Raw genomic sequence first — 23632 nt, forward strand, 5'->3', positions numbered from 1 at the left:
TTCTCCAAATGTGTCAATGTTTATTTCCTATTTTTGTTTGATACTCTGTTTGATGAATATATGTTAATAATTGTTAATCTATTTATGAATTGACACTTTTATCAACATAATGTCCTCTGTCTCTTGTAACACTTTTTATCTTTAAGTCTATTTTGTCTGATATGAATATAGCTACTTAGCTCTCTTTTGGTTTCTATTTACATGAAATATCTTCTTTTATCTTTTTACTTTAAACCTGCTTGTGTCTTTGGATCTGAGGTAATTCTTTTGTAAATAGCATATAGTTGGACCATGTTTTCCGAATCCTCATCTGCTTTTTAAATAAAGTTTTATTGGAACTCAGCCACAGCCCATTTGCTTCTATATGTTTGTGGCTATTTTTGTGCTGCGGCGGCGGCGGCAGTGTTGGGTCCTGCAACAGAGGCTGTGTGGCTTACGAATCTTGAAACAGCGACTGGTTCTTGACAGAAGTTTGCCAGCCCCTGGTCTAGATGCTCCCTCACAGTCTCCTGGGTGGAGTAGCTCCATGGCCCGTACAGCTGTCACCAAATATGTGGCCAGGCCTGTCTCCCCTGAAACGAGCAGTTCTAAGACCTCGCCTGGCGACAGGAAGACCAGGCTCTGCCCCCGAAGCTCCAGTTGCAGGCAGTTTGGAACGTGACCCAGTGGTAGCTTCGGGGTGGCCGACTCTCCTGGTTTGCCCGGGACGCAGGCAGGACTTTAGTTCTAAAATCTGAAAGCCTGGGCAAACCCGGACAAGTTGGCCACCCCATCTGGCTGCCAGAGCCTCACCTGTGTGCCCCCCGCCCCCAGTACCATTTAGGGAAACCCCCAGCTATGCCAAGCGGCGGCGGCTGGCTGGCCCCAGTGGCTTGGCCTCCCCACGGCCCCTGCAGCGCTCAGCCAGTGACATCAACCTGAAGGGCGAGGTGCAGCCGGCAGCCTCCCCGGGACCCACGCTGCGCAGCCTCCCCCACCAGCTGCTGCTCCAGCGGCTGCAGGAGAAAGACCGGGACCGTGATGGTGACAAAGAGAACGACGTCGGTGGCACTGAAGCAGGCAGGGGCAGCCAGAGCAACATCAGGTAGGAGGGCACGGGAGGCCCTGGCAGGGTCTGGGTTGGTGGGTGCCAGGACCCAAGCTGGGAGGAGCCAGCATGGGGGCGGGCAGGGAGAGGTCGACGGTGTCTAGCACCTGGTGGGCTGAGGCTTGGGGTGGGGGACTCCCCCCATGGATCTCCCTGGATGAGGAAGGGAGAAGGTGAGGCCCTGTGGGCCGGGGCAGCTCCCCCACGTTCATCTCTGGTGGGAGCTGGACTTCCTCTGAGGACAGTGGGCAGCTGAGGGAGCATATAGGGAGGAGAGGTCTGATCAGACCTGTGGCCATACCAGGAAGGAGGGCTAGGTGGTGAGGGGTAGGGGTTATGGCTTCCGCTCCAGGAGAGCTTGAAACCTGCAGGTGGTCCTTAGCCCTGTCTCCAAGGGGAATCTTCATCTTTCTACCACCTCTCCAGCCAGGACACTGGTTCTTCTCTTCACTGTGAGCCGTGGGACCCTGAGGACAGGGGCATATGAGGCCCTTGGCATCCCCAGGACACAGGACAGACACCCGGCTAGAGCCCCGCTGGCCGTTGCTGGCTGTGCAGTGGGGAGTGAGTGGGGCACTGGCTCTGCAGACAGATGGCCGGGGTCCATGCAGTCCTTGCACCTGCTGACCATAGGCTTGGACAGGTCAGCCAACCCCTCTGTGCCCGGGTTCTCATCGGTAAGGTAGGACTAATCCTACCTAAGTCATTTCCTTCTGGAAGCCTTCTGAATCTGGGCAGGTGAGGGGTCCCTATGAGAAGCCCCTGGCCCACAGTGCCGGCCAGCCGCCGCTGGTTAAGGCATCTCTCCTTCCTGCACCTCCAGGGCAGGAGCCATCGTTCCTTTTTTTTTTTTAATCCTCACCGGAGGACATATTTTTATTGATTTTATAGAAAAAGGAAGATAGAGAAAAACATTGATGTGAGAGAGAAACGTTGATTGGTTGCCTCCCGTACGCACCCAACCCAAGATGGAACTCTCAACCTAGGTATGTGCCCTGACTGTAATCGAACCTGCAACCTTCTGGTGTACGGGATGATGCTCCAAACAACTGAGCCAGCCACACTGGCCAGGTCCGGAGCCATTGTTCTAGCTTCCCAGTTTCCCCAGAGCGGGTCGTAGGGGAGGTGCTGGGGAGACACTGTTGAGTGTGTCACACAAACAGCTCTGTTTTCACAATGACAGCTGGGCTGCATCGTCTAGCTCAGCGGTTCTCAACCTGGGGTCGCGACCCCTTTGGCGGTCGAACGACCCTTACATAGGGGTCGCCTAAGACCATCCTGCATATCAGATATTTACATGACGATTCTTAACAGTAGCAACATTACAGTTATGAAGTAGCCACGAAAATAATGTTATGGTTGGGTCACAACATGAGGGACTGTATTTAAAGGGCCAGAAGGTTGAGAACCACTGGTCTAGCTTAACCTTGACCCTGCCCAAGGCTGGTCTCTGTCAGTGCCGTTTTCTGGGTGAGGGTCCTGACACTCGGGTGGGGTCGGTGATCTGTCCAAAGTCACAGAGCTAGGAAGCAGGTAGATCCGATTCCCAAACTTCTAAGCCGGTGCTCTGCAGAGGGCGTGGGGTGCATCAGGAGCGTAGAAAACCCACTTTATCACCTGCCATTCTCCTTGCTCGCGTAGCCTTGATTTGTGATGCCTTCTCTGTCTGCGTCCTTGCCCAGACTCCAAGGCTGCCTGTCCTGCCCCAAATCATCTCAGTTCTCCCTGAAGCTTTTGCATGTCCCGTGGATTTTTTTAAGGGTGGGACAGTCCAGTGGCTAAAATGGGGGTGGGGAATGTCCAGCCCATGGGCAGTATAAGGCCCGTGAAATCATTGAGTCTGGCCCTGCCAAGGCATTAGGGGTGAGTTAATGAAATGTTTGACCAAATACAGCAGGCTCATTTTTAAGTTGATAATTTTGTATGGCCCGTGAATGATGTTATAAATATCCAAATGGTTCTTGGCAGAAAGAAGGTTCCCCACCCCTGGGCTGAAAGAACAAACTTCTGGGTGTTTCCGTTTTGCAGAGGGTCGTTCCTGCTTGGAGCTGTGTGGATGCCCTGCTTTCATTCTTTTGTATGTCCCTTCGCCTTTTAGCAAACGCAAAAGCAAGACCTGCTCTGTGTGGGGCGCCAGCTCACTGCTCTGTGGGGGACGCCAGAATTATCAGTATTATTTTTATAAACATTTAGTTGGTACCTAGGGTGCTGGAAGTGGTGGGAGCGAGTAGCAGGAGGCCCTGAAGGTCTTGGAAGGACAGTGACAGCGAGGGCCCAGGGTTAAGAAGCAGTGAGGTGGGCAGAGACCAAGTAAGGGGGCTGTCCTGTGAGTGGCCAGGAGGGGGCTGAAGAAGTTTGGTGAACCTGGAGGGAGAGGGTCTCTGAGGGGGGTCACCTTTGGTCCCAGGAAAGTGGCATTTGAGCTGAGATGGGGTGGGGTGGGTGGTGGAGGGAGGTGGTGGCTCCCTGGCGCCCCATGTTGGCAGAGCCTGGAAGGGAGTCCCTAGGCCCCTCCCCCCCCCCCCCAGAGATCGCACCAGCATCACAGGGCAGAGGAAAGTGGGGTTGTGGCTGAGAGACAGTAGCAAGGGCTGGCGTAGCTTGATTAGAATATTGAGGTGTTGGAAACGCCATCATAAACATCCCAGAGGAAGGGAAAGGAAGGTATCCATGTGTGTGGCTGGGCTGTGGCCACTTCTCAGTCCCAGAGCTACTGGTCGAGGATGTGGGTCCGGCCTAGGTACTAGGGAGCCAGCGCAGGCTTTTGAGCAGGAGGTGGAGGACCCAGGCCTCAGGTTCGGTGCCCAGCGGGGACAGCAGTCGGGGTAGCTGGTCAGCACCAGTGTGCACGGGCCTCAGGGGCAGGTATCCGAGGAGTAGAGGACCCAGGTGGAGGGGGATTAAGGCGCCGGATGCATGACAGCCAGCGGTCAGGGTGTGAGGAGGCCAAGGCCGGACAGCGGGGGGCGGGGGGAGGTGCGCAGACCCGCGCGCGGGGAGCGCCTCTGGCTGGGCGGTAACCTTCGCTGTCTGAAGCATTGCGCGCCCAGCCCGCCCCAGCTCCCACCTGGCCGCTCCGGCCGGTCCCGCCGCCCCCTTCCCCGCCTGCCTCGGCCCGACCCTCCGCCCTCCGCGCACCGCAGTCCCCTCGCTCGTGGTCTCCCCGTGGGGGCGCGCGAGGGGCCGCGGAGAGCGGGGGAGGGCCGGCCGCCGCCGCCCGCAGAGGGAGGAGCCGCGCGGGGAGGCGGGGCGCGGGAGCCGCGGCATGGAGCGAGCCCGGCGCGCCCGGGAGCGCAGCCCCGCGGCCCCCGAGCCCTGAGCGGGCGCGGCTCGTGCGCTGGCGGGAGCGGGCCGGGCGCGGCGGCGCGGCCCATGGAGCGGCCCCGGGCCGGGCCCCCGGCGGGCGGGCGGGCGGCGGCGGGCGGCGGGCGGCGGGCGCTGCGGCGGCGGCTGCGGTGAGGCCGGCGGCGGGGCCGGGCCGCGCGCCATGGAGGCCCCGGGCGCCGGCTTCGCGTGCCCGCTGCCCCCCGGGATCGCGTCCGTCACCTACGTGTTCGTCTACAGCCCGAGCGGGCCCGGCGGCCCCGGCGGCCCCGGCCCCGCGCCCGGCCCTGGCCCGGCGCCCCCTGCGCCCCCCGCGCCGCCGCCCCGCGGCCCGAAGCGGAAACTTTACAGCGCTGTCCCCGGCCGCAAGTTCATCGCCGTGAAGGCGCACAGCCCGCAGGGCGAGGGCGAGATCCCGCTGCACCGCGGCGAGGCCGTGAAGGGTGAGGGGCGCGGGGGGCGGGGTCGGGTGCACCGCGGTCTGGAGGGGCTGATGCCATTTTGGGGTCGCCCTGGGAACTTGAGCCACGGCGGTCACGATGGGATGCATCTGCCACGGGGACCCCTGTGTCGTCGTGAAGGGCTCCGTGTCCGGGAGGGTGTGTGTGCATGGGGTTCCTGTCCCTCCATCGTGATGGGTTCCCTGTGCCCCCACCGAGGCTCCTCTCGTCGTGGGGTGTTTCTGTGTCACGGGGGCTGGTGTCATCGGGGTTCTCTGTGTTCGAAGGGCCCTATCCCATCACAGACTCCCTGTGGTTAGGGGGTTCCTGGGTCACTTCTGGGACTTCTTCCCTGGAAACCCTTGTGCCCGTGGGAGCCTGTGCCATTGTGGGTGATGTCTGTGGCAGTGATGTGGGTGTCTGTGTACTAGGAGGGCTTCTGGCACGGGGCTGCCTCTGTTCTGGGGAACCCTGTGCCTTCTCTCAGCCGGGGGTTCTCTGCCATCACCGGGGCCCTATCTCCGTGGGTGCCCTGTGCCAGGGGGACCTGGGGAGGACACGGTCCTGAGGGCCGGCCTGCCTGGTCCATCGGTGGCCCAATCCCCTGGCAGAGCAGTGACCCTGCACTCTGGTCAGTGACCCTGGGGTGGGTGACAGCAAGGACGGACGGGAGGAGAGGGCTCACCTGGGCGAGCAGGATGGTGGCCCCCGCCTCTGCCTCCTGTCCCCCCACGAGCGTGTCCATCTGTGTGTCTCTCTGTCCCCCACATGCCCATCCTGTGCTGTGCCCATCTGTTCGTTTCTCTTCCGTGTGGATCCCGAAATCTTTCCAGGGAAAACGCCAGGAGGATGAAGGAAGGGGAGGGAGGAAGGGTGATGGGTGGGTGGGGAGAACCTGAGCCTGAGGTGGAGGTGGGGGCAGTGGGGGAGGCCTGGGTCCCTGCGGCCCTGCTCTGCCTGACAGCTTTTCTGGCCTCTGTCCCCCCAGTGCTCAGCATTGGGGAGGGCGGTTTCTGGGAGGGGACCGTGAAAGGCCGCACGGGCTGGTTCCCGGCCGACTGCGTGGAGGAGGTGCAGATGAGACAGTATGATACACGGCATGGTGAGTGACCCCCACATCCCCTGGGCTCCCTAGCTCCCCTCTGGCCTTGCTTGGAGCTGAATACATGTGCACATTCAGAGAAAAGACGAGGGTAAACTCAAACACATATTCAACGTGGACGCAAACTTGTGTGCACAGCAGACACACGGTACACACACACCCTGCACGTACCTGCGGACACCACACAGTAGTGGAAGCATGTGTGCTGTGCCCACAGGACACACATGTATGAACATGCATCTGTTAGATCCCACATGTGCCCCCCAGTGACCATACAACTGCTCCCCCATGACCCTAAGAGAAATACTGGGTGCTTGGAGTACGTGGTTCCTGCATGGCTGGCAGACAAGTAATGAGGTCAGTGTGAGAAGAGAGACGTCTTTCCAAAGTGGACAGATTGTCCAGGTGGGCAGTGTAGGGAGGCCTGGATCTGCCAAGGGGAAATGAGGCCAGTTGGGCCCAGAGGGGCTGAGGTGGGTGCCCTGCAGCCAGGCAGGCTGAGGGCAGCAGGTGGGACGGCCTTGGCCTCCAGGAAGGACCCCTCTGGGTGCTGTGATCTGAGGCCCTTGGAGGCCCCAGGCCAGGGCAGCTGCATAGCTGGGGAATAAATAGCCTTGCAATGAGCACTCAAGTCCAAGGAGTCTCCCAGACCCACGAGCGTTATTTCTGGCTTAGACCTCTCCTGAGTAGTGGCCAGTGGTGGTCACCAGTGGTATCTCTGGACCAAGGGCTCAGGGCCCCTTTATCTGCACACGGCTTGGCCCTGGGTGGCTGTGCCCTCTTAATCTGGGTTGAGAGTTTCCCAAGGGACGCCTACCCCGAGGTGGCGCAGACTCCTGTCCCGTGTGGAACGTGGCCTCTGACCTGCTCCTGAGCAGGTGCCTTCTCCTGTTTGCTTGGCTCTTCCCTGCTTGCCCCCCTGGCTCTCCAGGTGGCTGGGTGTGTGGCAGGGATGCGACCCCGATTGTGTGCCTGTGGAGGGTAGGTGGGGCGGCCTGTTCCGGTGAGGAAGGCTTTCAGAGTTTGGGGCCTTGGTGCAAACCTGACGGGGAGGGGAGAGGGTGGAGGGGCTCTCCAGATGTGTTGAGTTGGGAGTGGTCTGTGCTCCCTCATGGGGTGGGCAGCGTTGGTTCTGGTTTGAGAACTGTGTGGCTCCAGGGCAGTTGGACTTGAGGCTGAGGCTGGGGGAGTGGGAGGGAGGTCTGGACTGGAGCTGGAGTTGGAGAATAGCATATGTTTATTAGGTGTTTGACGTGGGTTGGATCTTGTCTTGGGAGCCAGGATCACAGAGGCTGGCTCTCTGCCTGGAGAAGAGCAGGCAGCGCAGTGGTTTCACGTTTGTGTGCGGCCTTAACGCAGTGTTAGCACAAGATGCTCCCAGGGTTGCCTGAGGAGTCAGGGCTTCGAAGCAGAGGCGTTTGAGCTGAGCCTTGAAGGATGACCAGGAGTCCTCTGGATGGTCAGCTGATGGTGGCGGGAGCAGAGCCTGTCTGCGCGTGCTGCCACCTGGCGTGTTCTGAGCAGCGTCCTGGTGCCAGCTGTGGTTTCAAGCACTTCCCATAGAGAAACCGACTCGCTTGCCCCAGCAGGTCCCAGAGGGAGGACAGCGGATGTTGGTCCATTTCTAGGAGGGCCAGTCCCACGGCCTGAGGAGCAGCCTCGTTTGTGACACAGGCAGTAGCTGCAGGGTCTGTGCTGTGGCCAGTGCAGTTCACGGGCTCTGGGTGGGTGACACCTGAGTGTGCAGGGAGGGGCGGTGGGGCTGGAGTGGAGGTGTGAGGCCCGTTAGGTGGCTGTGGCTCCAGGGGGAACGCAGTGGACTAGAGTTTGTGGCAGGGTGGCAGGAGGAGACGGAGTGCTGTCTTGAGTGTGCAGGCCACTCAGGGTTAGTGTGAGGGCCAGGCAGGTGGTTGGAGGCGGCTGAGGGGCGGGTGGGCTGAAGTCTTGGGAAGGGAGAGAGCACACAGAATCCTGCTGCAGGAGCTGTCGGCCTCTGGGCAAGTGCAGGGCTCCTAGATGGGGTGGCTCTGGGGTTTGTCACCGAAAGCATGTCAGAAGGTACCTGGGTAGACAGGAGCATTTCCTGGGTGGGCAGAGGGAGAGAGGCCTACGGAGTCTGCCTGCTGGGAGGGACGGAGTAAGTCTGTCCTCGGTGCAGGCCGGCCTGCCAGCGCTCTGGGCAGAGTCTGATCTGGGACCCAGGGGCTGGGTTGTGCCAGAGGCCAGAGGCAGCCCAGGAATGGGAACCTGCTTCCAACAGGCCCAGATCCAAAGAAAGATCTGTTTCTGAGACTGGAGTAGGAACAGAGAGAGACTTAGAGGCCAAGGAGGGGACACTGTGCCAACACATGGGGGCCAGGCTGATGCCCGGGATTAGCAGAAAAGGGTGCCTCCTACGGCCCCTGAGCTGTGAGGGGGAGATGATGAGGCGAAGCCCTGTCTGTTCGGAGGCTGGTTTGTAGGACACCTGGAAGGCTGTGGCTCTGGCAGCTGTCCTCCCCTCCCTCCCTTCCTCTGTCCCTCCCTTCCTCTCTCCCTCCTTCTCTCCCTCCCTTTCCAGTACTTGGGAGGGGCGGTGGGGGTCATGCTGTGTGTTTTCACTTCAGCTGGCTTCATGTGCCTGATTAATGAAACTGGAAAATGGATTTGTGTTATATAATAAATACATTTTGGTTGACAACATCTGAAAATGGGAGGCTAGTGAACTATGGAGTTGGGGTCCTTTTGCAGGCAGGCACGGGGGACACGTCTACAGTTGGGTGAATGTGAGAAGGGTGTGGTGGAGGCAAGGAGGAGTCTGGTGCTGACCTGAGCAGTGATGAGGCCTGGCCTGCTCTGGCCTTGGGACGCAGGATGGTGAGTGCAGGGGTGTCCAAGCGGGTGTCCGTCATGATGGGCAGTGTGTGCAGAGAGGGGAGAAAAGAACAAATCAGTGCTTGGGAGGGTGCCAGGGTGATAAACCTAGGGGCCCCGCAGGGTGGATTTCCCTTCTCTATAGGGAGAGCCTGGAAGGGGACCGTCAGCATTCTGAGCATCACACAAGGTAGTGGCAGATCCTGCCACCCAGACCAGTACTTGTCCTGACATGTGCATTAAGAGGGACTCTTTGTTCTTTCCATCCAGCCTCTGCTTCCTCTACTCTTACATCCTTTATCCTTTGACTCACCCACTCGTCCTGCCATCATCTACTCATCTGTCAACCCACCCAGACCACCCAGTGCACCCAACCCTACTTCCTTTCATTCATCCACCCATTTTTCCATCCATCCATCCATCCATCCATCCATCCATCTACCCACCTATCCATCCACCCCTCTGTCTGTCCGTTCATCCATTCATCAATCCATCCATCCATCCACTCACCTGCCCACCTCTCCTTCCATCCATCCACCTGTCCATCTGTCCAGCCATCCATCTTTACTTCTATCTATTCCTCCTTCCGTCCATCTGTCCGTCCTACCATCAGTTCATCCATGCACCCCTCCATCCATTCATCCACCCATCCATCTGTCCATCAATCCATCTATTCACCCACCGGTCTATCCACCTATCCTCCCACCCATCCGTTTATCTATCTGTCTGTCCATTTATCCATTGGTCCATCCCTTCATCCATCTGCCCATCCATCCATCCATCAATCCATCTACCCATCCATCCCTTCTTCCATCCATCTCTCCATTTGTTCATCCATTTATCCATCCATCTATCCATCTGTCTATTCGTCAATCCATTTGTCCATCCATCATTTGTCTGTCCCTTAATCTACCCACCCTCTCGTCCATCTGTCCATTTGTCTGTCTGTTCATCCATCCGTCCACCTATCCTTCCATCCATCCACCAATCTAGTTATCCCCTCTCCATCAAACCACTCAGTTCACCTTCCCATTTGTTTATGTATCTGTTACCCTTTGATCCCTTCATCCATCCCTCCTGCTCTCTATCCCTTCTTCCATCTATTTCTTGTTCCATCCCTCCTTCCCTCCATCCATCATATAGTCATTCGTCTAACAACCCACCCACCCAGTTGTCCACCCATCTATCCTTCTAGTTATCTAGGTGCTAGGATCACAGAAATAAATGTTAGCTCACAATTAGTGGAAGAGATAGGTTATCAAAAATCATAGGGCCCTAGCTGGTTTGTCTCAGTGGATAGAGCATCGGCCTGCAGACTGAAGGGTCCCGGGTTTGATTCCGCCCAAGGGCACATACCTGGGTTGTGGGCTCAATCCCCAGGGTGGGGCATGCAGGAGACAGCCGATCAATGATTCTCTCTCCTCATTGATGTTTCTATCTCTCTCTCCCTCTCCCTTCCTCTCTGAAATCAATAAAAATACATTTAAAAAAAATCAGATTCTCATTTGATCTCATTTCCTACCCTGAGTGCCCGCCCCCAGGAAATCCTTTACCCATGCAATCTATGGTGGCTACCTCATGGCCTGTGCCTTTGCTCAAGTGTCTCTTCCTGGGTAGGCCTTCATGTGACCACCCATCCATCCATCTTTACATCCATTATCCCTCCATCACCTAGAACCGTGAACTTTCTCTGTAACCCCGTCCTGCATCCTCTTAACACTTACCAGCATTTGACATGTTATGTATATACGTATTTCTTGTCTGCTCTCCCTCTCTTCGAAAGAATTGTAAACTCTATAGGGTAGGGGCTTAGTTCTGTTATCTGCTGTATTCTCAGAGGCCTAAAACAAAGAGTGCCTGGTGCACAGCAGGAGTTCAATAAATACTTGTTGAATGGATAAATTACTCTTGAGAAATACTAAAATGATAGAGAATGAGGGAGGAGTTGAGGGATGAAATGTGAGTGGCAGTGGAACCATCTGGGGGACACCTTGGAGGCAGAGGTGCTATGAGGTCTGGGGGACAGAGAATCTGGTTCATGGGCAGCTGGAGAAGTGCGCCTGGAGCAGGTAGGCGCTGGATGCGTATGCCCCATAGAACCTGCAGGGAGGCTCAGGGTGGGGCAGTGGCTGTGAGGGACGCCAAGATCAAGAGTACAGGTGGGAAAAAGCTGTGCGTTGTAGTGACATCGGGGAAGGGACCCAGTCCCACACCTGGACTGTGTGCACTCAGAGGCTGGACCTGGAGCAAGGGACCCCGCGAGGTTGAGCATCAGTAGGCCGTGTGAGGGGTTCAGTGAAGACACAGTGCTGCTTCCATGGCAGTGCATGTGGGCATGTAGCATGACATAGGTACATGACTGGACACAGAGACATACATATGCACAAGCACATGTGAGCACAGCACTTACACGCGACTGTGGGCCACACACATGTCCCTCACGCATGGACATCTTTGCTGGTAACTCCGGGCTCCGGTTCTCTGTGGCCTTGTCCGGTCTGCCGTGTGCACGGGGGAGAGATGACCCACAGCCCCTGCCCTGTTCTGAACCCTGACCCCAGAAGCCAGAATTTCCCATATGGTCCCCTCATCCCTCTGACCTCAGGACCTCTGGGCCCAGGACCCAGGATTTCCCCCACCCCCCCACTTCCTTGTGGCACAACCAGGCCAGGGGGTGTGGGCAGAGGCTGCTGACCACTGTGGTTGAGGGGCTGTTCAGGCCGCTTGGAGGATATGACCCTCCATCAGCAACTGAAACTCCCCTCAGAAACACGGGAGGACCGGACGAAGCGACTTTTCCGCCACTACACTGTGGGCTCCTATGACAGCCTCACCTCTCACAGGTACCGCAGGGCAGGTGGGCAGGTGGGCACGCGGGCACGCATGTGAGTGGGATGTCAAATGTAAAGGGAGGCTGAGAGCTGGGCAAGGAGGCCTGGGTGAAGAGGAAGGAGGAGGGAGCGGTGGTGCCCAGCCTTCTGTCTTCTGCCCTCCCAGGTCCGTCCAAGGGCAACCCTCCGAGGGTGGGTCCTGCCTGAGGGACCCTTGGGGCATGCATGGGGGTCAGCTTGGCCAGCGTGTTAGCAGGCTTCCCCTCACCCCTCCCTGCTTTCCTCCACCAGCGATTATGTCATTGATGACAAGGTGGCCATCCTGCAGAAACGGGACCACGAGGGCTTTGGGTTCGTGCTTCGGGGGGCCAAAGGTAAGGAAGGGCTGGGCGCTGGGTGTCAGGCTGGCAGGGGCTGCAAACTGTTTGGGGCTTTTGTTCCGCCCCTCTGCTCTCCTCCCTGCCCCTGCTCCTGTCCCCAGTGTCACCCCATCCCCTCTCCAGGCCCCACCCCTCCTTGTCCCTCTACTGTGACTATACTCTTGGTCTGGAATGTCTCAGTACAGGGCAGGGACTCCTCCTCCTTGTGGACGTTGACCCAGTGGGGCCTCTCGGTCGGGGTGAGAGGGGAGTTTCTCAGAGGGATGTACCTTGGATTCCCGAACTGGCTCTTGTCCTGGGTGGCGCCTGCGCACTGCCCAGCCCAGGGCGCTCTGCCTGGTTTTATCGTTCGGCATGTTGCGCCACTCTTGGGCTGTTACTGTGTGACGACCGCCTCCACCTGGACACACTAGTGAAGCCCCTCCCTAACGCCCCGCCCACCCTGCAGCAGAGACCCCCATCGAGGAGTTCACCCCCACACCGGCCTTCCCTGCACTTCAGTACCTCGAGTCTGTGGATGTGGAGGGCGTGGCCTGGAGGGCCGGGCTGCGCACGGGAGACTTCCTCATCGAGGTGAGGCTCATCCTTACCTGTGCGTCTAGGTGGGTGCTGACCTCTGAGCCCTGAGGACACACCTGGACCACCCCCACCCACCTGCCTGTCTGTCCCAGGTGAACGGGGTGAACGTCGTGAAGGTCGGACATAAGCAGGTGGTGGCTCTGATCCGCCAGGGCGGGAACCGTCTCGTCATGAAGGTTGTGTCGGTGACAAGGAAGCCGGAAGAAGACGGGGCTCGACGCAGAGGTGAGGTGTCCGGCTTCAGATCTGTGCCCAGACTATCCCCTCTGGCTCCTGACCTTAGACCTCTGATCCCAGGCCCATGTTTCTCTGCCCATCCCCTGACCCCAGACTGCTGACATCCGATGTCTGAACCCAAATGAAATGCCCCATTCGTGGCTTGGGTGCTTTCCCAGTTCTTGCTGTTGGACTGGCCCCCTGGCCCCCAGTCTGTGACCCCTGACCCAGGTTGCCCCTCCTCAGATCCCCGCCTCCTGCTTCCTGGCATCCCCCAACCCCTGGTGTGGAAGAGCCCTCCTTCCCTGCTCTGCCAGCAGCTGCCTGGAGGCCGGGGTTGCCATAGCAACTGTGAGGTTGACGCTGCCTTCCGCTCCGCTCATTGTCGGAGGGAAGGGGGAGGTGGCACCTGAGGGAAGAGGAAGAGCGTCTTCTCCCTGCGCGATGTCGCGGATCAGCCTGGGCCCAGGAGGCTTTGCTGGCCGGGCCCAGCCCGGGCCCTGGCTTAGCTGACCACACCAGAGTCCCCTGGGGCAGTGGCCTCCAGGGTCTGGGAGAGCCCTGGAGCAGCAAGAGTCCCACCTGCTGGGGACGCCTCCCAGCCCCCACCCCATGGCTCTGGTGCCCCTTGCTCAGCCTTCAGAGGCTAAAGGGTGGGCACTCAGGCTAGAGCTGGCCGCTGCCGTGACCCCTCCTGGGGCTCTTGACCACCTCCTGAGGCCCCTGGCCAGCCTGGGCCTCAGCACCCCCTGAGCTCCCAGCGCCATGAAGAAGTTTGCATCCAGCCGCAGCCTGAACAAGATCCTGGCGCAATGTGACACGTCCTCACGGGAGTACGAGGAGATCCAGGCGGTGGAGCGCAAGTGGCACCTGCACCTGGCCACGCCGCGCTGCCTGCTGCTGGACAGGAGGTCCAAGGCCTCCCTCTTCTTTGCAGCCCCGCCGCCCCCCAAGAGGGCCCCCAGCACCACATTGACCCTGCGTTCCAAGTCCATGACGGCTGAGCTTGAGGAACTTGGTGAGCAGTGGGGGCAGGAGGTTGGGGGCAGCCCAGGGTGGGTGGCCAGGTGGAGTGAGCTGGCGCCAAAGCCAGGCAGAGGGAGAGAGGGCAGGAAGGACAGACAGATGTGTGAAGAGGTCTAAGGTAAATGGGTGGGTGCTGGAATGGTGGGATGATGAGGGGGAGACATGTGGATGGGATGAGGGCCGAGGAGCTGGAGACAGGGCTGGAGATGGATATGGGGCCACCAGATGGTGGAGGGAGCAGGGCCTGGCCCACCAGTGTGTCTGCATGCGTGCACATGTGCTGCCTGTGGCTCTCCAGTCTGACTTTACTCCTTCGTTTCACCCACGTGAGAAAAGGGCAGGAGTCCGGGCCCTGGCTGTGTGACTTGTGCATCTGTTTTACCCTCTCAGCACCAGCTCACTCACTGGTTGAGCAGGGTAATTACAGTGAGCGGCTGACCTCACAGGGCTGTGTGCACCTCACTGCTTCAGTGACGGGCAGGCCCTCGTGGGCTGCAGGAGGCACATAAGAGTGTGTCAGGGCTTTGATGGGCATGTTGTGGGCACAATCCCAGAGTGATGTTGGTAACCTCATTGTGGGCCTGTCTCGAGATACGTGACTGTCAATAGCCTCGTCATAGGTGTGTCCAGATATACGTAGCCATGTCCTGGTATTCGTGACCATCAGCGTCCTCATCATGAGCGTGTCCTAGTCACATGACTGTTAATGTGCTCTGTCCTTCTACAGTCTATACCCAGTCCTAGTCCCAGACTTTACCCTGGCTTCAGCCAGGATCTATCCCAGTCCTGACCCTGATCCTGGTTCTAGAATGAGCTTCAACCATGGCTTAGGCTTGGTTCTTCCCTAGCCATAGAAAGAGCCCTACCTGTCTGCTAAAGTTATTCCTGACCTGAGTCATTGACTGAGCCCTGATCCCATCCTGGCCACGGGCTGAGCCACCCTGTGCAAGCTGGTACTCTTGACTGTAGTTTATCATGGAAGACAGCCACCAAGATCAACAGAATTGACAGGGTTTTCCTTCCCCATGAATATTATGAATAAAATAAAAACACATAGCTAACTTAAAACAAAAGAACAGGAATTCCCTAGGTCTCAAAAATGAAGAAAGAAATCAGAGCCAAAAAGAGAGGAAGCTGATGCTGCCATAGTCCATGATGACTTGGGACAGGATGTAGATTCCCAGGGCAAGGGGTTGAGGCTCTGATGCCCCCACAAAGCCAAGAGATCTGGTTTTGGACCCAAAGCTGGAACCACACCCAAGAACTGGAATTAGCATCAAAAGAACTGAAAATCATAGAAGAATATGAAAGAGACAAAATAATGTGTTTAAATACAGAGTTTAAGAGAAATGACAGAATTCATAGTGAAAGAACAAGACAGTGCCAAAAGGAAAAAAAAAAAGAAAGAAAAAGCAGATTTTAAAAGGATCCCTAAAAAACTGTATTGAAACAAAAATTATAGCCACTGGGACTTAAAAAAAAATCTCTGAGATGAACAGGATTCCTCAGTGTGGCAGGGTTGTTCACAGACCCAGCTGAAGAAGAAAACAGTGAATTAGAAGATAAGTCTGAAGAGATCACCTAAAATGCAGCACAGGAGACAAGGTGATAACAAACTATCAAAGGGCAGATGAGACACAGAAGAATAAAAACTTTGGGGAAGAGGCAACATTTGAAGAGTAAATGGTTGATAATTTTCAAAATTGAAAAAGGAGACGAGACTCCAGTTTAAAGAAGTGTAAGTCCCAAGCAAGGAAATATAAAATAAATCTACACGTGTAGACTTGTCATAGTAAAACTTCAGAACACCATAGACAAAAAGAAAAATTGTAACCACCAAAGAAGCTGGATGACCTAGGAAGGAAGGGAAGACTGACAGCTGATTTCTAATCAGCAATAGTAGCTTCTAGGAGACGATGGAATGATAACTTCAGAGTCTTGTGGGAAAATGCTTTTCCACCTAGAATTCTATATCCTGCTAAAACCCACTCATTCAAGAGTGCAGCAGGGAAGCTAGCAGACTTCTGGCCTCAGGGTCACAGGGGTTCAAGGTTAGTCATGGGGAGCTGATCTGCTACACTGATTGAGGGTCCAAACTGATCAATGAACCAATACCCCTAGGCAGCGAGGTCTGGCTAGATACCACCTTGAGGCTCTGGTGGGCGGGTCCCAGGAGCCTCCTTCCAGAGGCTGTTACCCAGCCATGCTCAGCCTCACGTTCAGAAGGGAGCCCCCAGTTCTGCATGAAGAGGTGCTTGGGCAACCCCAGATCTGTAATCCAGGGACCAGTGGCTGCTCTGTGTGAAGAAACCCTTGAACAGCAGATCCTCCCTCCTCTCTGTCCTGGTCCAGGGCTTTCCCTCTGCTGCTGTGTAACCCTCGTCTTCCAGGGGCTCACTCCTGCAGCCTCAGGTCGGCGTCATCTTCGTCCACTTTTTCGGAGCAGAGTTTCGGGAAGGATGAGGAAGGAACAGCTTAGCACAGAGCCTCTGTCCACACTGCTGGCTTTGGTTGAAGGTGGACCCAGGCTTTTTTTTCCCTCTGTTTGGAGGAGAATCCATTCTGCCCCCCAGAGGACAGCTGTCCTGGGAAGCCAGCCCAGGTACCGACCTCTAGAAATACCTGGTTTGAGGAAGCCAGGCCGGCATCAGGGTCTTCCCACGTACTACAGAGCTCAGCTTGCGGTCCAGTGTTGGTGCTTTCAAAAGGTAGAAATAAGGCCCGTTGGCTCACTGCCAGTATTAACATGTCAGTTCTGTGTCACACTGTTGAGAACTGATGGGACCATTTAGGGTCCCTGTAGTCTATCGAGAAGATCACCTAAATAGCTGGAAAGAAAGGAAGATGTGAGGTGACAAAAAAAGCAGGTGGCAAGGTTGGGGGCTCAGAGAGAGTGTGGGGGAGAAGCAAAGCCCTGAATGGCTGAGGGGCTGGCAGAAACAACGGAGAGGAAGGGGCTGGGCAGGGACCCTCCCCTGAGACAGGTGGCAGAAGGAAGGGCAGGACACCCCAGTGCTCTTAGGCAAGTGTGCATCGGGGTTCCCACATGCTCATCTCCTCAATAAGAACCAAGGACGTGCTGGGGCTGCAGAGGCCAGTGGAGACCCAGACTTGGGAGTGCCCGGTGGGTCTGAGTCCCCTCCTGCTCACCCACTTTCTCATGGTAAATCTTGAGCTTCTGGGTCTTTTTTCCTCTGTGATGAGAACGTTGGGGCAGGTGCCACGTCAGTGTGGGGTCTCTGACTGGCCTGCCCTTTGTTGGAAACACACTGTGCAGAATGCCCCAGGGCAACCAGTGATGCCATCAGTGACTCCAAACTTGGTTTTTATGGGATTTGCCCTTTCTCTAAAAAAATTTGACTTGACTTGTCTGTGGACGTCTCCACATGTGTGTGCATGTCTGTGTGTGCATGTCTGTGTGTGCATGAGCATGAATGTGTGCACATGTGTGAGTGGATGTGTGGGGACGTACAAAAGCATGTGCACACCGTGTGTGAGTGGATGTACACAAGCATGTATGTAAACATGTGTGAGCGGGCATACACAAGTGAGTGTATAAGTATGTGTGGATGTGCATGAGCATGTGTGTAATCGTGTGTGAGTAGACATGTATAAACATGTGCATGAACACCATGTGGGGACTTGTGTGTGAGTTGACATGCACAAATGTGTGGACATATGTGTACGCAAACATACGTGGGCAGCGTGTGTGCACATGTGTGAGTCAGTGTATGTGGATGTGCACAAGTGTGTGTGTGTCGTGTGTGTAGGCACACACAAGTGTGCATGAGTGTGAGTGGAACTGCATGGGCCTCATGTGTACATGTGTGAGTGGACCGTAAATGTGTGTGTGCACGTGTGTGTGTGTGCATGCACACAAAAGCATATGTCTCTGCTTGTGATTGTTTCTGCCTCGAGTTTCAAGCTGTGTACTAATTTGGCATTGGGCAGATTTGCCCCTCTGGTCTGGTAGAGAGTGTAGGTTGGGGGTTGTGGGGATCTGGGAGGTCCTGGTTGTTAGAAGGGGTGGGAGAAGAGAGGTGGGGCAAAGGGAGTGGGGAATGGGGCCCGGGTGCCTAGGATGAAGCCTGCCTCTTACCCCCTTTGCTCTGTTTCTTGATTCCAAGCCTCCATTCGGAGAAGGAAAGGGGGTGAGTCATCTGCTGTGTCCCCAGGGCTACAGCTTCGCCTGATCCCTGTCCAGGGAAGTGCTGGTGTATGAGGAGGTTCCAGTTCACTCAGGGTGGTCCGGAGGCCTGGGCTGTACCCTCCTGATGGCCTTTTCTCTGGGATCTGGTGGGGGCACAGTAGAAGGACCTGGCTAGGGTCACCTGGGGATGTGATAGGCTTGGTCAGGGGCCTTGTGGCTCAGGTGAGCTAGGGTGGCCTGGTGAGGCAGAGCTGGGAACCCCCAGAGTGGAGGCCTGGAGCCAGGGAGGGCGGGTTTAGGACCCAGCTGTGGCACTTCGGGGGTGGGAGTGTCTGGTGTTTGACTTGGCCCAGGTTGCTTCTTCTTGTCTGCTCTGGGGGCTCCCTTGTGCCTGGTGTGTGGGTGCTGTTTCCGTGCTGATCTGTTTTGGGGTCAAGCCCAGTGCTGACAGTCCCTCAGAGCATGAGTCTGGGCCCACAGCACTGGGGAGACAGCCTGGAGTTCCTACTCCAGCATCGCCCACCTGTTGGCTTCCCCACCCCTTGCTGCTACCTTCAGACCTCATCTGCCACGTCCTCTGAGGCTCCTCCCTGTACGTCCGGCCTGGTTTCGAGGGACACAGCATCCATGTGGGGACAGAGTCTGGGCCTGGGCACTGAGGGCCAGTATCTGTCAGATCTCAGGGCCTGGCTTCCGCCAGCTTCTCCCACCTCTCAGAGAACAGGAGTCCAGGCCACACAGAAGCCAGAGGTGGCTCTGTGGCCCCTCATTGTCCATGTACCCAGTGCTCACTGGTCCTCACTCTGGGACCCATGGGCCTTTCCTGTGCCAGCACACACCTGCCCGCCTGCAGTCCACACTCTCCTGCACAACCTGCAGCCTGGCCCTCTGAGCTCTCACCGCCCCTTCCCCAGTCCCAATGATGTGCTTTCCTGGGCATCTTTTCAGGCGTTAAAACAGGTGATGGAGTCTCCTCTGTGGACACTTTTGTGCACACCTTGAGGCCGACATGCGAACTATTTCTGGAGCACATCGGTTCTGTGCTCGGCTCATTAGCGGGCCTCCCAGGGAGCTGTGCTGTGGCCTGCGTACTGCCTCCAGTTGTAGGGGCAGTGATGGTGATTCATCGCCCCCACAGGCCCGGCTTGTTCAAACAGCCGCATCCGCCTGGGCCCCACGACAGCTGTGTGTGTGAGTCTGGTGGTGTGTGTGTGGTGGGGGGAGCGGGGGGCGGGGCACGCCAGGGACCCAGACCCGCTTCCTAATGGGCTTCATTCCCTTATCTAAACATCTGAAATGCTGTAAGAATACACATACTAATTTTGGGGGGGATTGGGTGTCAATCTCACTAGTTTATAGTATGAAGAATTTTTATTCTTACCAATTTGAAAATAACTCTCATCTGGCCTAGTCCCGTGGCCCACAGCCAGCAGTTGTGCTTGGCTACCTTACTGAGCATGTGGCGTTGGGTCTCGGACTGAGTTCCGGACCTGGACAAGAGGCCTCTAAATTCACAGCTCAGGTGAGCACGTGTCCTGCGATTCCCACGGAAGTGTTTCTCTCCATACCTGTCTTTTTGTCTGTGGTTTCTGGGCAGCCTGGCAGCTAAGTCTGACCTTTCACTTCCTGGGTCTGTGATCTGGGCAGTTTATCTCTCAGAGCTTCAGTTTCTTCTTGGGTAGAATGAGGGCAGTAACAGGGTCTTCTTCGTGTGGTTGTTGTGGGATGACAGGTGAGGCACTTCCCACTCTGGAAGTCGCCCGGAACCTAAATGGTCTCAGCTCCACAGGGAAGGCATTCACCTCATTACAAAACAAACAAGGGGCCTCTAACGGGCCTCCCTGGTCTGCACCTGGGCCCAGGTGAGTTGAAACTCTGGTGGAGCTCTGGTGTCAGGGCCGGGCTGGGTGCCCTGGGCTGCAGGGCAGCTGTGGAGCTGATTGTTGCAAACCTGTGCTCGGTGCTTGGTGCCTGCTCAGAGCTGGCACAGTGGTGGCACCTCTAGATATGTCCTGGTTCTCACGACACTGAGCCAGGTGCCGCTTGTGTGCTGTTTCGTCAGAGGAGGAAACTGAGTCATAAAGAGGTTAAGCCAGGAAAGTGAGTGCACAGAGTGGGTCTGGTCTGGGCTGGGTACTGGACATCTCAGGAGCTTATCTGCTTTGCACGGTGATTGTGGGCGGGTGCAGAGGTGGGACAGCAGGTGCTGGTAGGAGGTGTCGAGGCTGACCCCAGACGTTCTCCCACGTGGGGCGCTTGGTGACCTGATGCATGGGCCTCTAAGGTTGGCACAGTCCCTTGGTTGGGAGGGTGGGATCTCGAACCTGAGTGAAGGATGGAGTGGGCAGGGCTCCTGAACGAGAGGGTCCCCTGGCAGCAGGTGGGCACCCGACTGCACTCCGAGGCTGGCCCCAACTGGACCCATCCGCCCTCCTGCTGGACCTGATAGCTCTCAGACACACCCAGTTGTTTAACAAAACTTCCAAGTCATGTTCATAAAAAAACACCACTTTGAAAAGCATCAACCAGCTTTAATAAAAACAAACAGAGCTTTTCTTTTACAACGGATTTGAGAAGAACAGTGCCTGGGGGCTCCTGGTGCCTTTCCCCCAGGCCTTGTTCAGCCCTGTGCGTCCCCCTTGTCCCTCCCAACTGTGCCCCACACCCTCTTCTTGGCACCTCCCACCTGGATGAAGGTTCTTTGGCTTCCTGAGCAGCCTGGGGCACTCAGCTGTTTTCTTTCATTCTTGATTGATTCGCATCTTTCGTGGGCACCCGCTGGACCTGGGGTCTGTCCTGTGCACTGGGGCCCAAACAGCGATGCCTTGTGCTGAGGAGAGAAGTGAAAGTCAAAGGACATGGAATCTTGGGGAGACCGGGGCCCTCAGCAGTGTGCCCGGGTCCTCCCCCTAAGGGTCAGTCGGCCTTTTCCTGGAGTGGGGTCTCCAGGGTCCCCTGGAGCCGCGCCAAGGGTGGAGAGGAGGCTGGTGCAGAACCAGATTCTGGTGTGTGAGGGCCACCATCCCAGGTCTGGAAGCAGCCCTGGGGAGTGGGAGGTCTGAGGTGGGCCCCGCATGGGGGGGACCGGCCTTGTGGGGAGGACAGAACAGTGAGGCTGCTCAAGGTCATGGTGGCTGAGAAGACACCTTCTTGGTGTGCAGAGAAACTAGATGAGATCCTGGCGGCCGCCACGGAGCCCGCACTGAGGCCTGACATCGCGGATGCTGACTCGAGGGCGGCCACCGTCAAACAGCGGCCCACCAGCCGGAGGATCACCCCGGCCGAGATCAGTGTAAGCTGCTGGGGGGTGGGGGTGGGGGTGGGCTGAGGGCCGGGTGGAGCATGGGTGTTTGCGCATTTTCTGGGGTGGGGGCCCATTCGGACCCCGTGCTTTAGGGTGGTTGTGAAGGCCCCCCAGACCCCGGAGACACTTGGGGCCACCTCAGCCCCAGAACGGCCACAGCTGACCACGTGCTGAATGGCTTTCAGTGCCTTAGGCAGATTCTGTGCCAGCCCTGTTCATGCCACAAATAGTGTGTCTTTATCCCCTGGCCCACTTCTCCTACTGGGCACCTCCTGGGCTGCTCCCCTAGCCTCACCTGGGCCACACCCAGGGCCGCTGTCTGCTCTGGCCACCTTGGCATCAACCCACCCAACACTCTGCCCAGGCCCCTGCTGCCTGGCCCTGCTATGGAGGCAGGCGCCTGGGCACCAGCACGTTGGACATAGTGCATGGGTGAGATGAGGCTTAGGAAGAGCGTGGGTGGAACCTCCATGTACCCTCCCGACTCCCACAGTCACTGTTTGAGCGCCAGGGCCTCCCAGGCCCAGAGAAGCTGCCAGGCTCCCTGCGGAAGGGGATTCCACGGACCAAGTCTGTAGGTACGGCCGGGCTGGGGTCTGCACGGGGTGGGGGGAATGGGACCCTCTCTCTCCACCTTCAGCTGGGTTTTCAGTTCCCCTCTGAGTCCTGCCTCTCCCTGGCCCTAGCCCAGAGATCTCATATGTGGACATATGTTGGGGGTGGGGGTGGGGGTGGGGATCAGTCCTTTGGCAAACTCAGAGATACTTCGCTAAAACAGACCCTTGAGACTCCCCCCACACCCATCTACGGCTTCCTGTCCAGTGGGTACCCTCCATCCATGGCTCCCACCCATCCCTGGGCCTTGTCTTCTATGCTGGATGCCTGAGTACATGTCATATTTCTGGTCCTAAAACTACCCTCCCCTTGAACCTGCCCCCACCCCATACCCCAGGTATTCCTCAATACCTCTCCTTTCCTTCACAGTCCATTTCTCCAAAGTCACCTGTACTTTCTGTCTCCTGTCCCCCGCCTGCAGCCTGGGGAAGGCTAGCTCTGTACCTAAAATTGAAGTTGCTCCCACCATAGTCACCAGTGTTTTCCAGGGCGTTCCTCCCGGTGCCCGTGACCAGCCCTCTCTTTTGGACTTCAATTCGCAGTTGATTTTCCTGCTTCCTTATCCATGTAACTCTTCTCCCAGTTTTAGGACACTTCTCAGCCGCACATGTTCAGGCTTCTCCCAGCCCCACATACCAACGTGGGTCCTTCTGTCCTCCCCAAGGAGGACACCACACCACACCAACACGGAACTTTCTCAAGGCCGTGTCCTTGGTCTCTCTGCCTCTGCACCTGTCTCCACGGGACATCACACTCCAGCTGATGTCATGCCCCACACTTGGCCATGTCCTCTTTTGACCCTGGGCCTGGTCATCTAATAAGCCCCACCTGCTGCTCATCCTTCTAGGCATCCAGTGCCCTCTCCTGCTCACCTGTCCATCCATCTACCCCCAGACCTGTCCACTTACCCATCTATCTGTCCATGTACACCTCACCGCACCCATCATGTGTTAACCAGTAAATGCCCCTTCTACACTCACGCCAACACTGCGTATGCTCACTGCCACACGTAGTCTTTAGAGCAGGGGTCCTCAAACTTTTTAAACGGGGCCAGTTCACTGTCCCTCAGACCGTTGGAGGGCCGGACTATAGTTTAAAAAAAAAACTATGAACAAATTCCTATGCACACTGCACATATCTTATTTTGAAGTAAAAAAACAAAACGGGTACAAATACAATATTTGTATTTGCGTGTGGCCCGCGGGCCGTAGTTTGAGGACCCCTTCCTTAGAGGAACCCTGAGGAGGTAACACTATAGTTAGTACCTGTGTTTCCGACGACGAAACTGAGGCAAAGAGGCCAAGTGACTTGCCCAAGGTCACACAGCTGCCTCACCTGTCTTCTGTTCACCCATCTGGCCAACCAGTTGCCCAAACCCCAATCCCTCATTCACCCGAGGACCTCTGATACTCGATGCCCACTCTAGACTGACCCTGGGCCAGGTGTGGGGGCTCAGTTGGGGGAGGTGACACATGTGCAGACAACTCAGTTTGGCAGTTGTGGTGAGTGTGAAGGAGCACGTCCAGTTAGAGACAACTAGGGGTACCAGCCACACCTGGGTGTCGGCAAGCTGGAGGGGCGTGCCTGAGTTTGACATGCAGGATGAGTGGGGGTTTCTGGGAGATCATGTGGTGAGTTACTGATAAAGGCCATCATCATAGGTTGCATGGTCCTTCAGGGACTGCTGTGGGTCCTTTCTGTAGGGGGAGGAGGAGGAAGAGGGTT

At 56.9% G+C, this 23632-nt stretch overlaps 1 protein-coding gene across 2 annotated transcripts in view; it reads left to right on the top strand.

The window, feature by feature from the left end:
* SHANK3 (SH3 and multiple ankyrin repeat domains 3) overlaps window positions 1–23632 on the top strand; it is a 50280-nt gene that overhangs the window by 11892 nt on the left and 14756 nt on the right. Inside the window, exons 11-21 of one of the 2 annotated variants that reach the window (XM_070411374.1) lie at window positions 814–1084; window positions 4652–4854; window positions 5840–5953; window positions 11574–11649; window positions 11929–12011; window positions 12466–12590; window positions 12689–12821; window positions 13750–13830; window positions 17966–17989; window positions 21150–21280; window positions 21786–21870. In XM_070411374.1, the coding sequence (XP_070267475.1) occupies window positions 814–1084; window positions 4652–4854; window positions 5840–5953; window positions 11574–11649; window positions 11929–12011; window positions 12466–12590; window positions 12689–12821; window positions 13750–13830; window positions 17966–17989; window positions 21150–21280; window positions 21786–21870 (1326 nt within the window). The remainder of the gene's footprint in view (window positions 1–813; window positions 1085–4651; window positions 4855–5839; window positions 5954–11573; window positions 11650–11928; window positions 12012–12465; window positions 12591–12688; window positions 12822–13749; window positions 13831–17965; window positions 17990–21149; window positions 21281–21785; window positions 21871–23632) is intronic. The other variant, XM_070411375.1, reaches the window with a different exon arrangement.

The sequence above is a fragment of the Myotis yumanensis genome, unplaced genomic scaffold (genome assembly GCF_028538775.1).
Source record: "Myotis yumanensis isolate MYYU_CA2020_CCGP unplaced genomic scaffold, mMyoYum1.0.hap1 SCAF_3, whole genome shotgun sequence".
NCBI lineage: Eukaryota > Metazoa > Chordata > Mammalia > Chiroptera > Vespertilionidae > Myotis > Myotis yumanensis.